Source organism: Cygnus olor, chromosome 1, assembly GCF_009769625.2.
Source record: "Cygnus olor isolate bCygOlo1 chromosome 1, bCygOlo1.pri.v2, whole genome shotgun sequence".
Lineage (NCBI taxonomy): Eukaryota > Metazoa > Chordata > Aves > Anseriformes > Anatidae > Cygnus > Cygnus olor.
The window spans coordinates 184,326,738-184,341,682 of NC_049169.1; the positions used below are offsets into that span (position 1 = coordinate 184,326,738).

The following is a 14,945-nucleotide window of genomic DNA, read 5'->3' on the forward strand; positions in this document are numbered from 1 at the left end:
AAAATACTTAAAAGAATGACAACAAACTTTGATGTTTGTAATGAAAAATAGTCTTCAAGAAGGACTAGAGGCTATATACACTTATATGTAGATCCACAAGAAATGCCTTGAAATGGACATTTCTAGAAATTGCAGTCCAGTATATGAGCTTCTAAAGGCCAGATGCAGAGAGATATTAAACTGTTAAAACTAGGTTTGAGTGTAACTGAAGTAGCAGCAATATAAATAAAAGTGTTTTACTCTTCAAACTCTTATTTGTTAATGTCTATGTCTGTTAATCTAGAAAGGTTCCTATGCACATCCCTAGCCTATTCAAGGATGGTTAGTGGAAACCCCATATTCTTTCTATGTTTTCATTTTATGAAAAATGAACTTGGGCTTGGATTTCCAGTTTCTACCTACAACCAGGTCCTGCCATATCCACAGACTTAAATATCCACTGTTCCCTTTTTCTTCCTTGGTACCATCTAACATTATGATGTAATGTTTTCTTTCTTTTATTTGTCTGTTTTTGTTCGTTTGTTTGTTTTCTGGAAAGTTCCCTAAGTAGCAAAAAGACTGATCTAAAATTAAGCTGCCCTGCACACATGTATGAAGACACTCACGTGCTGTGAGTACACCTGGAAGGTGCAGAGGCTTCTTCCTTCCATAAGGCACACACATGGTGACAAAGGGGATCACGGAAATCCTGAAAACAGGGAGGGATTTGGGAGAGGGATTGAGCACTAGATTGAAAAAGTCTCTGCAGGCAGATCATCTCAAGGAATGAAGGCAAGCAAACTTTTTTTTTTTCTTTCAAGTTTTTGTCCTTATGTGCATTTGAAACCTGTCCTTTCACCGTTCCTTCAATTAACGGATTGCACTTTGCAGAAAAACATAACCCTTGGTCTCTGTAGTGGTGTATGTGTTGCCTCATCACATCCATTATGGACTGACATGGAAATCAGAAGGTATTCCTGACTAGTGTATTGGCCAGGTCATCCATCAAAGGAGAAAGATCAGCACCCCTTGTGATGCTAATCCCAGCCTGCATGGAATGACGTGTATGTGAGTACACTGTCTGTAGCCAGCTCCTGCATAGGATCCGTGTTCAGCGTGTTCAGCCTTGCACTCAGAACCACATGCATACCCCTTCTGTGTGACCTAGCACTGCTAGGCAGGGCCTCGCAAAGGCTTTTTTGCCCTAACTTTGTAAGTCTCTCAATGGTAAGAAATTATCTTGTGTGAGATAAGCTTGCTAGTCAGACACCTACTATAGCACTTATGAATGCCAGGTGGGAAGGATTCAGCTGGGATTTAAAACTCCAGACATAAATAATGGATTGATGTTTACTACTCTTGATAGTATGCCTAGAGATACGTCCCTATGACCTAATCAACAACTTGTATTCTTATAATCTTTTTTCCTAAAAGAGGTAGCAATAGGCCAAAAATCTTTCAAAACAAGACCAAAAAAAAAAAAAAAAAAAAACCACCCAAAAACAGTAAAACCAAAAAAACACCAAAGCCAAGCCAAATCAAACTAACAACAAAAACAACAACACCCTCCATCCCCACCCCCCAAAACAAACAAACAAACAAAAACCTTTGGAGCTATTAGATTGCCAAAAAATGAAGGAACCACCACTTATTAATGTGTTCATGGTTGGATGTGTGTTGTCAGTCCTTTCATGGTAGAGATCTGAGCAAGTCATGGAAGTTAACGTCTTTCAAGTTAAGAGATATGAAAAAATCTTTGTATCTAATCAAAAGGATTATGGGTGTTCACAGCACCAAGCCTCAATATCTAAACAAGTTTGCTTTCATCCTGAATACATCTGCTTTACTTTCTGATCCATTTCCTCCTGAGTATAGCTGGGATCATATCTGCTTACCAAGTCTGATAAACTCCTGCCTGAGCAGATGTTTTGACAGGAATTCCTACAGAGAAATACAAAAGGGAAATCAGTTTGTATCAGAGGTTCAATGGTCATGGCAAGTGCTGGTAAAAACTCGCTTGTCTGAGGGGCTGACTGCCACACAGGTAGGAATTATGACAAGGATTCTCTAAAGAATCACAAAGGTGATGGAATGTAGAGCAGCAGCAAAACTGTCTTCCATACTTTCAAGACCTCTGCCTAGATGCTAGAACACGAGGTGCCAGTTCAACCATAGGTAGATGCAGATGCTTCTGAAGTAAGTGTGGTGTCTGAAGTAAGTAGGAACAAACAATATTGTTGAGGGAAATTCAAATATTGATGAAGAAGGTATGACTAGATAAAGGTTTGTGCCAAACCTGTTAGGAGTCCAACCTGGTGTACACAGTGTTCTGCATCCTAAGAAGTTACTAATCCCCAAATCCCACCTGTCACAATGTGTAGTATGGCTGATAGGCTGATGAGCATGGAGCCCGAGGGACAAATTTTAGCAACAACTGCGCTAACAACTTGAGCAATGAGAGTTGTAGGTTTGGGCACTGCATGGTACTCATCTGCAGAGTGTAACTGACATGCTTTTAACCTATAACTCTCTAAACAACACCCTGCAGTGTGCATGGGGTAGGATAGGTTAAGGGCTGCTCCCAGGGAGTCTGGTGGCATGGCTAAAGCTTGTGTCATGCCACTTGCCTTCGGGTCAGAGAAGGGCCCTGACCTGTGTTATTTGCTAGGAGAATAATGCTCCCACGTGACCTATGGTTCTGCTCAAACAGGCAGTTGAAAGATAGGAACTGTAGTCAATCCCTTTTCATTTCAGGTTTTACTACCTGCAACTCACAATGGGACAGCAAGGAACTTGGAAAATAGATTTGTATGGGCCTTCTGGAGCCTCACACATGCACTTTTTGCTGAGTCTGCTTCAGTTCTCCCTGGCAGTTAGGGATAGTGAGAGAATGTGGTAGGTATCAGTGAGGTTCTTCCATGGTTGCAGGAGGCAGAAAACCCAACCTACAGACGAGACATCTTCATGGCAAGTTCCATCAAGGGGGACAGAAGGGTTAGTGGAGGAAAAGAAGCAGGAATGGGCATTGCAAGAGAGAATCTGGGGACAATCTGTTCAGGCCTCTTTGGGAGAAACAACCCTGGTATTTTGTGACTGAAGAGGAAAGCTATCCCTCCCTCTCTGACTTTCCTCCAAACCCCTGGTCCCTGCCCGAAGTCCTGCTGTCTTCCTCTGGAAACAGTATCTTTTTGCTGAAACAGTTTCTTTTTGTATTAGTGCTATTAATTGAAAAGATGTGCATGCAGGGAGACTGGCTACCAGGCACTATTTTATTTCCTGTTTGATAGCTCTGCACAAAGTAATGTATCTGAACAGCCATGGGCACTGGATTTATACGCATAGCTGTACAGCTGGATTGAAAGACCACTTTCAATTGTTCCACTGCCTTTTCCAGCAATTGCTAGTTCTGCCATACAGTGAGGGAGACTATGTGCATGATTCTTAATGGCTTAAATTTGCACAAATATGACACTAGGATTAGGTTTGCCAAAGGGCTTGTTCATTGCAGCATCCTGCCAAGACTGAATCTATTCAAAACATAAACAGACATGAAACTTTAAAGTCAAATCCACTGGTGCTGCTAGCTTTTAGCTGTTTGTAGTCTTCTGGCACCGGAGAAGATTTTCTTTCCTGACTGTCTAGTTTTATATGTAAGAGCTTATTCTCTGCTCCATGTTAGGAACCATAGGCTGAAGATATCTTGGTACTGTGGCACTTTTAAGACACACAGAGCCTTTATGCCAGGCTTTTAATGAACAAAAAAAAAATACTCCAGGCTCTGAATTTTATGCATAGGTACCCATGTTAGTTATCTAAGTCCTTATTTGTGCTAGTGGGGTGGAACAGAGAGAGGACATACTTCTGGCTAACGATGCAGAGCCGCTGTGCTGGTTAGGCCTGATGTCACCACAGAGGGATCCAGAAACTGAGTCAGCTGTTTGGCAGATTTTCATCTAAGTAAATCCCTCTGTAAACTAATTATATGACCACAGCTTATAAAGTTTACAAGAAAGCAATCTCCAGACTTGTTTTCTTGTCAGTTGCAGATCTTGAAACTTAACTGTGGTTGTTGAAAAACTAATCATGGGAGTTAGAAAGTCTATAAACTGTACTGTACTGCATAGATGTAATAAATTTCCAATCCTTTTTTCCTTATTTAAGTAAAAGATTCTCTTTTAATGTGTTGATTTTTAGAGTTTGTAAGTACCAGAAGAAAAAAAAAAAAAAGACTAAATAAAACCAGTCCACAATTAAACCACCACAAAATATGAGCATAAACTCCAGCTAGACATCTCCAAATAAAATATTTATAGGTACTAGATGTCTTGTATCAGGAGGTGGTTCTCTTGCTGTTATCAGAAGTCAGCCCTTCGCTCCCTGTGTCTGCTCCAAATGCTTTTATCCCTGGCAGCACGAGGCTTGCTTCAAACATCCTGCTTGCTTGTCAGCAGGGTTGATACGCTATATTATAACAAGCATTCACCACATCAGTTGTTCCCAGGCAGGGTTTTTAGCTTTACAAGGACAGCCTGTGAGATTCTCTATCAACATAATCATTATTTATCTGAAGCTCTTCCAGTAAATTGAGCCTAACTAGTCTTTCCTTGGGGTAAAATGAAGCAGCCTTTCTTTTATCATTGCTTATGTAGAGAAAGCAGTACCCTCCTCAACAGTGGTAAAATCTGGACAAGGAAAAAGCCTTACAGCTGCTGTATCATGCTCCTGGTACAACATTAGCTTATAGTCCCATTCTTAGCCTAGGACAGACTGGCAGAAGCACAGCCAATAATTATATGTTATTTACAGTGCACATATATTTTAGTTGCACAATTTTATGTTTAATGATGTGTCTGCATTAGCTGAGAGATTGGCCCCATTTTGCCATTTTCGTCAGAGCTGCTTCATGTTCCACAGACAGCTCTCAGGACTCCCTGGAATCAGTAACTCTCATTTCTATACAGGAAAAAGATGTCAGTCTAGCTTTACTGTGTGAAAGAGACGGGACAGTTGATACTTTGGAAAAGTCTTGTGACATAAACTGGAGATCTGCACATAATAGGGGCTTTGAGCCTACATTAAGGGGCTTTGAGTCCTGGTTTTAGTTGGGATAGAGTTAATTTTCTTCATAGAGGCTGGTATGTGCCGTGGTTTGGGTTTAGGGTGAGAATAATGCTGATAACACACCGATGTTTTTAGTTATTGCAGAGCAGTGTTCACACAGAGTCAAGGACTGATTTCCTTCTTGCGCTGCCCTGCAGAGGGACCTGGACAGGGTGGGTGGATGGGCAGAGGCCAATGGGATGGGGTTCAACGTGGCTAAGTGCCGGGTCCTGCACTTTGGCCACAACAACGCCATGAAATGCTACAGGCTTGGGGGAAAGTGGCTCGAAAGCTGTGCAGAGCAAAAGGATCTGGGGGTGTTGGTCGATGCTCACCTGAACATGAGCCGGCAGTGTGCCCAGGTGGCCAAGAAGGCCAACGGCATCCTGGCTTGTATCAGGAATAGTGCAGCCAGCAGGAGCGTGGAGGTGATCGTCCCCCTGTACTCAGCATTGGTGAGGCCGCACCTGGAGTACTGTGTTCAGTTCTGGGCCCCTCACCACAGGAAGGACATCGAGGTCCTGGAGCATGTCCAGAGAAGGACTACGAAGCTGGTGAATGGCCTGGGACACAAGTCCTGTGAGGAGCAGCTGAGGGCACTGAGGTTGTTTAGTCTGGAGAAGAGGAGGCTCAGGGTAGACCTTATTGCTCTCTACAGCTACCTGAAAGGAGGTTATGGGGAGCTGGGGGTCAGCCCCTTCTCACAGGTAACTATCAATAGGACTAGAGGGAATGGCCTCAAGTTGCTCTAGGGGAGGTTCAGGTTGGAAATGAGGAGACATTTCTTCTCAGAAAGAGCAGTCAGGCATTGGAACGGGTTGCCCAGGGAGGTGGTGGAGTCACCGTCCCTGGGGGTGTTCAAGGAAAGGTTGGACCTGGTGCTAAGGGATGTGGTTTAGTGGGGTGATATTAGTAGTAGGGTTATGGTTGGACTGGATGATCTCAAAGGTCTCTTCCACCCTTAATGCTTCTACAATTCTATGATCTGACGTTATATAGCTACCTATCTACAGTTACTTACTATAACTTTGTAGGGACCTCAGCATTTTCAGAAGGTGATTTATCCCACCTGTTTTGTTCTGCTGTGCAGAGAGTGTAGATACCTAACTTTCAAAGCCTAAAACAAGAAGAAATTAATTCTGTCTTATCAGATATTGAGAGATACCCAAAATGGCTATCAACAGATCTTTGCTTTCTGTGAGGTGTATTATACAAGTTTATTGCCTGTTCACAAGGATTCTTCTGCTGATCAAAGTATCTTCAGTAGTTTCTCTTCATGTACTGGCAATCAAACAAGTTGCAAAACACACTCTGTAACCTCTCTTTTATTTCTTGACACCCCAGGAAATACAACCACCCAGCATACATAATTTTTGGCATATACATTGTCTGTAAGAGAGGATTTCTTAAAATAATTGCTTGCTCCTAATGATAATGTGAACTATTTGATGAAAAGTTCATTGAAATGAAAAACTATCACTGAATTCTTTGCATATTTTATTTTTCTTTTTGATTTCCAACTCACACACATCTGGCATATTTTACATCTTTGCAATAAAACATGGTTACAATAGCTTAAGGAATTTATATATCCAAAATATTTCACCATGATCTCAAGATGAAATGAACTTGTCTTCCAGATGTTCAATATTCTCCCAATTCTAAGCTACGAACTCAAGATATTGCTTACAGACTCGTGATGAATAACTTAATCATTACACTGATCCCCATGATTTCCGAATCTTATAAATACAAACAACAATGAAGAGGGAAATTCAGTGCTAAACTTACTAATACAAGGTGGAGAACAAATAAGTAATCACATCAATAAATAATGATATGTTTCTGGTGCAAAGTGCCAATACAAAGAATCCATTATCTTTTTAAATAAATGACTGCAAATGAGTGTAAATTCTGAGAAAATTACATTCCTGTTACATGCCTCATAGCCCTACCGACACAATATGTACATCTATGACAATACAGTCACCAAATATACAAAGAAGAAACATGAATTAAAGTGTATATACCCCTGGGTGTGTAATTTGATCAGTACAATGTGCAGAAAATTATTCTGATAATTATCATTACAGTATTGTAAAACATGAAGTGCCTTAGTCTGAGTGGCTTCAGGTGAGATTTTCAGAAGAACCCAAAAGAATAACTTCAGTCACCTCCACAATGAAGCTAAGGCTGTTGAATAAACCAAGCTGCTCAGAGGAAAAATAAGGGAAAAAAAATTACTTGAGGCTCTCTGGCCCAGTGGTTTGTATGCCAAATGCTAATAATCCAGAAGTATAGCACTTTGTCTGTATTGGGAATCATTAAGCATTACAAAGCATTAAACTGAACTTACCCTCTTTGCTCCCTTTCTATCTAGTCTTTGAATTTAAAAGGGAGGAATTTAATTTCTATTGTATAAAGTATAAATATGGCAAATGATGGCTTTTTATCCAAACGCTTTATGAGCAGAACTCCACTTAAAAGGGGTAAAGTTTAGATTCAAAAAGTGAAAAACGTGTTGGTGAAAATGTCAAAATTACTGTTTGCACCCAAATTCAACCCTTTAACACAAGCTGTACCCTTAGGCAGATCTCCAGTTTGATTTGTGTGAATGCACCTGTTCCTTCAAGACATCAGGTTTAAAGTACATGCAAGTTGTAACTCCACAATAAAATTAAGAAACAGTTTTGTTCTTTATACAAGGTTTTACTTTTACAAAAGTATCCCTTTAAAGTTAAGATGTGCATCTGATGTACAAAGTATCAAACGTATTTTTTTTTAATCTCAGCTTGAAAAGAGGCTGGAGATGGGATGCATGTTAGGTTCATAGCCTAAACATTGAAACAACTGGACACAAGGTTCCTCAGAATTTGCAAAAGTCTCTTGTGGCGCATCCTACTACCTTTTCTCAATAAACAAAGATATATGAAATAATTACCAAAACATCTCCTAATTCATATAATTTACATGATACAAGCTTGCTTTTCAGCAGCTGGTGTTCAGTTGTGAAAAAACACACAAAGTAAAATGGTTGCTGACTACAATGTACAGCTATTGCTGGGTGTAATGGAATGTACAACGGAGGTCAATGCAGACGTGGTTTTCCACCAGAGACTACACCTTTCACTGCAGCACTTGTGCTCTCAGCTTTACCTGGGCTTTCAGTTCTTCATTCTGCTTCAGTATCTGTTCTGATGTTCATAATGCCACCGGTTAAAATCTATATTAAAAGCTACGATGCTGCCAGAAGCCATGCCAGTAATCAGAGTTCTGAAAAAGATAGGAAAGAAGTTTGTGTTAATCCTCTTTTACCTAATTATGTCTTGCATAAACAGTAAAAAAGCTAAAAGAATGAGTCTCTTTAGCAACGCTGTATGAAAGTTAAGCTCATGGGTGTGCTCAGTTTGCCATGGAGACAGTAAATTTAGATATCTACATACAAAACCAATTCCCATATTCTCATTATGGTCAACCATAATGAACAGAGCTCCGTTCATTCACCTTTGCAGAGATAAAAGCACAGGACCATTTGAGATGTTCTTTGTCTTGCCTTGTCTCTAGCTGCCCCTCTTGGAAAGGAGTGGGTGGGTGGGACCTTCACTAGGTCCTCTGTCATATGTGCCACGCCTTGTGTGTACGTCTGACCTCCGAAGTATCTCAAACAGTATTAAGTGGCTATGGGGAGGCAACCAAATTAGGGCCCTAATCAATACCCTCAAAATAGCCTGAGATCAACTCTCTACAGGTCACTGAGCTTGTACTTTAAGGTGTACTAAATTGTCCTTTTGACTTCACAGCCTGTAGTGAGTAAATCTCCTCTGGTTATTATGGGAGCTTATTATCATAGCTTTCTGTAAGCTGATCACACCCTGGTACTCCTAAAAAGCTTCATATGGAAATTTACCCCTATATTTATGTTCTGGTGGCAATGGTTGAGGTGATTTTCCAGTTATCATCTACACTCCAATTCTGGTAGCTGAATTCTAAAATTGGATTAGATATCTATCTCCACTTCTATCAAACCATACAAAATCCATTCTCTGCTTAATTAAGTGACCAAAGCTAAGCAGGTACTTAAAGCACTTCACACAGCTGGGGCTTCCCATCCTAATATTAAAATCAGCGATAGAGAAAATGGGCTACCAGAAAATTTTCACAGTGTAAATAAATATCTTAGAACACAGCACAGTGCTGTATGAAAACTGGCGAAAACTGCATAAACTGGCAAAGCTCCAGAAGCAAATAGGCCTCTTCCAGTAATTTAGTTTTGATTAGACTGTTTCAGACAAAAATATTTTTTCTCATTATTTACTCATATATGAATAAATTAGGTGCGTATTTAATTTATAGGTGCTTTTATTGCTTTAAAAAATGGATACATAGCATAGAAATGCTGAAAAGTGTAAGAAAAAACTTTAGTGAATGTTGTATGATTTTTCTAACATCCTGTGAGTTCTTTGCAGAATTTTGTATATTAAATGAGAAATACAAGACTCATGCATGATGTAAACAGTGAATGCACTCATAGTCCTGCATAAATGCAACATATAGGTTTATATTATAATCACATTACAATAGTAGTACTAGTGACGGGTTTCACATATGCACACTTACACTGTGCATTCTAGTGCCACAGCAATCACTGTACATATCTAGGTTTGTACCCTGCATCTCCATTGCTCAGAGAAAGTCAAAAGGAAAGGACTGTACCCATTCCTGGTGGATAGATCCACTGATAATACTGCACATTATAGTTTAGGTGCAAACCCCGAGAAGCTCTCAAGCTCTACATTGCTGAAAATCAGAAGTGAGACATAAATTTTGGATCTTTTTTAAAAAGCATTTATTAATAGGTACTACTGCAGTCTGATCCAGTCTGGCTGTTTGCAGCTCTTAGGTTAATGTAATTTTACTAGTATTTTGTTAGCTGATTCTCTGGCTTACCAACTTCAGTGATATAAGACCTCACCTTAAAGTTAAGCGTGTGCATTGTGAGACTCAAGGATCAGACATCATGCTAATTAAAACAAATCAACCAGATAATGACCTGGGTAGTGGTTCTTTTTTTACTATTTACATACAAATATTAATGACAAACTCACCTCTGATCATGAGACAGATCCATCGCTCTTATCCCAGCATCACAGCCAGGGTAGATATAGAGCTGCTTGAAGTCACAGGCCTGCCATACTTCTACCACACCATTGTCTCCCCCTGTCACCAGGTTCTGCCCATCACTGCTCAGGAGAATGGCCTTCAGAAGAATAAGACAAAACCCATGTATGCAGTCAGCTTTTATGGAAAATGATCGGTGCTACTAAGATTTAATCAACTTACGAGCATTTTTTGTCTTCTGTTCACTTTAAATTTGAAGAAAAAGACTTCCACTCTTCTTTCTCCCAAATAAAAGCAATAAACCAACAAATTTTGGATTTCTAAATTTTAAATAAAAAACTATGTGGTTTTTAATATGATATATAACCACAAAACTCTTCCAGTGTATACACCAAGACTTAAGTTGAGGACATAACATTTCTTTGTCCTACAATACTCAGTGCCATCACTAACACCTAAAGCACAGCAGCAATCTGCATTCCTAATGCTGCTTCAAGTGCTCTTGACAGAACAGAGCCCTGAAGGCATGAATTCCTGTCTTGGCTAATAAATGAAGAATGGACTCATTTCAGAGTATTTTGTTTTAAAGATCTATTTCCCACTGATATTTGATTTCAAACAAAAGTTCCATGTATTGTATGGGACCATAAACAATTTGTTCTTATTTACTCTGAAAAAGCTCAAGTGCACTTTTGCACTTGGAGATGGAGATGAGAGGATTTGTGTTTGAATATAACTTAACTGGGAGGTGGCAAGTTAACATGTACGATTTCCTTTAAAATACACTGCAGATAAATTCAATTTGTTTTAATAAATAAAGGCAAGACACAACAAATACTTGTTTGCATTTAGATTTACCCTGGTTGAATCATTGATCTCCATCTGAGCTAAGAGTTTGCCATTAATGCTGAAATTGCTGAACCGTCCTCGTTCATAGTAGATGATGCAGTGACCTTCACTGGATACTGAAATTAAGCGAGGATACAAGCAGTTTTCTGTTCCTTCCAGGGCTCTCAGCAAATCTCCGGTAATTGTGTGTACCAGACAAGGACCTTCTGCATATGAAAACATAATATATCATGCTTTTGTTGTTTATACAAACTATATATTCTGTGCACAGAGGCAACACATAATACACATTTATATCATATTAGTCCTGCATAGATATGAGAAGATGCAATTCCAGCCTAAAGAATTTAGAATAGACAACAGAAAAGACAATGCAAGAGCTAGCAGATGAAAAAATAGATAAAACATGCCTAATAGTGGTAGTTCATTATTTCCTTAAACTGGTAGTAGTTATCATTGATCTACCTCTAAAATATATTTTCCTTTTTCCAAGCATTCAGAGGCCTTGGTCTTAGTGCTTTCCTCCAAGAACATGAACTCTCCTTAGCCTGCCCATTCACATTAAACAGATGGGGTCCTATCAGTGACTAGGAGCAACTCCCAGAGGGCATGTAATCATATCACTGCATATTTCTCCTATAGTCAATGGCAGTTCCTATAGGTTCTCTCCCCCAGTGAATGTATTACATGCATAGATTTCAGACCTGAATTGCTTTAACAATGGGTGTCATCTGACAGCCAACAGAGTAACTATGATATTGGGACTGTAAGACCACACTACAACTGCATTTACTCCAGAGAGACTTTAATATGAGATTTTAATGTCCAATTATTATTATTATTATTATTATTATTATTATTATTACTGATGAAAGAAAAACACAGCTATGAAATCTATGAGGTACGTTTTAAGATGCAACACTATGATATTTCCATTTCAAGATCTATGGGAATGCTCTTTTGAAAATGAGATCTGTAATCCTACTGAGAAAAATAGTCTCTTCTGTGGTAAATGTAATAAGTCATGGTAAATACTAAATATTTTCTTTTATGAATCACAAGATACTCCTGGACAGCATAATAATCTCTTCCTTGTACAATTGGCTTATGACCCTGAAAATAAATTCATACTGGCAGACTCAGCCACCTCACATTAAGCCATTCTAACTTCTCTGAAGATCACATTGCAGCTGGGTTTGGCCAGGTAGAACAAATCACAGCATCAGTGCACTTGTCTGTGAGCTCTTCAGTGCACATTCTTATTTGTGTTTGCAACAAGCTTTATGTAGAGAGACTCCAAGTCTGACTGGGTTTTCAGGATACAACTGCAATGGAATTGATTTATTTTATCATGTTGAATTTTAGCTTTGGAAATACTGAAATGCCAGTGATGCCTCTACCTTTAAAATAATTACCATGTTAGATTTTCAAAAATAAAAATGTAATATCTTCATGTTTAAGTGCACTAACAAAACTGCCGCTACCTTGGCTCAGCTGATTGGTCATGGGCACTAAAAGGCACAAAGAAATCCTCAGATTTAGGATTCTGGGATAAAGACCAGAATCTATTGAGCGACCACTCTCTTTCTATGTTTTTATTGGGTAAGAACATGCAAACATTGACCTGAGGCACAGGATTTTCTGAGAGGAGTCCTATTTGTGCTGTCTCCCTGCCTCAGTGCAGGTTGTCTGGAGGGCTGTGGGTGTGATGGAGGTGGCACAGGGAGGGGAAAAAGGCTTTATATATTTATATACAGGATAGAGTTTGTAAAGGAGGAACATGAGAAGAGTAACTCAGGGGACAGGATCTGACAGGGTAGGTCTTCATCTCCCTGGATCCATTACAAATACCTTCTGGATTTGACATAAAAATCTTTGGTCCCCTTGCAGCCTTTACCTTTAAAATATGTTACTAAAGCATCATATACTTAATGAAGCAGAAGCTAACTGAGTACACATCCAGCTATTTTGATAAGAGGAAATTTACAAGATAGATGAAAAGGGTACTTTGGCAGTAAAATTGTATAAGGCTGCCTAAGAAGATAAAGAAATAGCAGTGCTGCAAAACAAAACTGGGCTCATAGTCACCACGTACTTTTTTCATGTGTCCTGACTTGACCTACCACTGCTATGTAGTAAGCCATTATGAAAGTTAATGACCCATTTGCATTTCCTGTTAAAAATGCCTTTACTAAAAGTTTCCTACTCAGCTTTGAAAATAAAAGTGGAGTTCTGAGTCAGTATAAAAGATGATAACCTAGGAGCTTAGCTGTCAGCAAAAGGGGGCAGTACAAATATCATGTCCTTCTTACTCTCAGAAGCAGCAACCTTTCTAAAAAGGAATGCAAGGACATTCAGGGGGATTTATGGAGCTTCTCTCCTATGAAGAGAGTCTGAGAGAATTGGGGTTGTTCAGCCTGGAGAAGAGAAGGCACCGGGGAGACCTTAGGGCAGCCTTCCAGTACCTAAAGATGGCCTACAGGAAAGCTGGTGAGGGACTCTTTGTCGAGGGGTGTAGTGATAGAACAAGGGGGAGTAGCTTTAAACTAAAAGAGGGTGGGTTTGGATTAGACATTAGGAAGAAATTTTTTAAACAGAGGGTGGTGAGGCCCTGGAACAGGTTGCCCACAGAAGCTGTGGATGCCCCATCCCTGGAGGTGTTCAAGGCCAGGTTGGATGGGGCTTTGGGCAAGCTGGTCTGGTAGGAGGTGGGAACTAGATGGTCTTTAAGGTCCTTCCAACCTAAACTTTTCTATGATTCTATGATTCTGTGATTCTATGATTCTATAAATAAAATATAAAATATGGTCTTTAAGGTCCTTCCAACCTAAACTTTTCTATGATTCTATGATTCTGTGATTCTATGATTCTATAAATAAAATATAAAATAGATAACACTGTAAACTGAGAAAGCAAGTGGCTGGATAAGGATATAGGAGTGGAGTGGAAATGAAGTAGGAAGAGATATAAGGAAGAAAAACATTAAGGAATGATAAGGTTAGTGTAAAAAAAAAAAAAAGGAAATAAGAAAGAAGAGAAGAAGAGATAACAAAGGACAGTAAGAGCTATACTCTAGAGAAGAGGGAGCCAAAGAAGAAAGAATGACAGGAAAAGACATGAAGTTTGCCAAATTAAGAAAAGAACCTAAATGAGAGAAAGAAGTGGGGAAAGAAAAGTGGATGTGGAATTAAAGGGAAAAGAAGAAGTTGGGCAGAACAAGTGAGAAATAGAATAAGGAAAGATTAAGAAAACACTCATTTATGCTAGTGTTTTATTTACATGGATGATCAGAGTTCTAGAGGAGACTGCTGCAACTTTATAAAGGTAATTTGAAAATTTATATTAGTAACTGTTGGATACTCTGGATTCTATAAATAAATAATGAGCCACGTGTGAACAGATGGCTCAAAAATTTTAATGCAAGTAGTGTAATAACAAACCTGTAAACTCCTGATTATTTGGAAACCTATCCACTAAAAAATCTGCTGTGTGAAATGCTGGTCTATGGATTCCAAAACAAGGAAATTGTCTCTGCTTCCTTTGCCAAGGAGACTGAAGTCAGTCACACAAACTGCCCTTTAATTAAGATCAGGTTGGACAATTTGGAGCTGGCCCTACCCTAGATCCAGGTCTCTATCACAAATTTTCTTCAAAATAAGATAGTTAATTACAAATTATTATATAAATCTTCCAAATCTGTGGATAGTAGTAGTGGTGCTTGGAAAGAGCAATCAACTTAATTTGTGTCTAAGCATCTGAAGTCCAGACAGACAGTAATAAATGCTCAGAGGAAGCAGCTGCAGATTCCCCCAGAATTACAGAACATCTTGGTAGAAGAGACTTCAGAAAATTAAAGTATATCTTTCTTGAAGGAAGACCAAAAAGTGCCATTAAGAAAG

At 39.2% G+C, this 14,945-nt stretch overlaps 1 protein-coding gene across 11 annotated transcripts in view; it reads right to left on the reverse strand.

Moving 5' to 3' along the window:
- Nucleotides 1–6,411: 6,411 nt before the first annotated feature.
- Nucleotides 6,412–14,945, reverse strand: part of NBEA (neurobeachin) — a 514,211-nt gene continuing 505,677 nt past the window's right edge. For 8 of the 11 annotated variants that reach the window (XM_040543716.1, XM_040543666.1, XM_040543691.1 and 5 more), the window contains 3 exons: nucleotides 11,056–11,252; nucleotides 10,185–10,336; nucleotides 6,412–8,352 (listed from right to left, as the gene is read on the reverse strand). In XM_040543716.1, the coding sequence (XP_040399650.1) occupies nucleotides 8,262–8,352; nucleotides 10,185–10,336; nucleotides 11,056–11,252 (440 nt within the window). In that variant the 3' untranslated portion in view covers nucleotides 6,412–8,261. The remainder of the gene's footprint in view (nucleotides 8,353–10,184; nucleotides 10,337–11,055; nucleotides 11,253–14,945) is intronic. The other 3 variants (XM_040543701.1, XM_040543709.1, XM_040543639.1) reach the window with 2 other exon arrangements.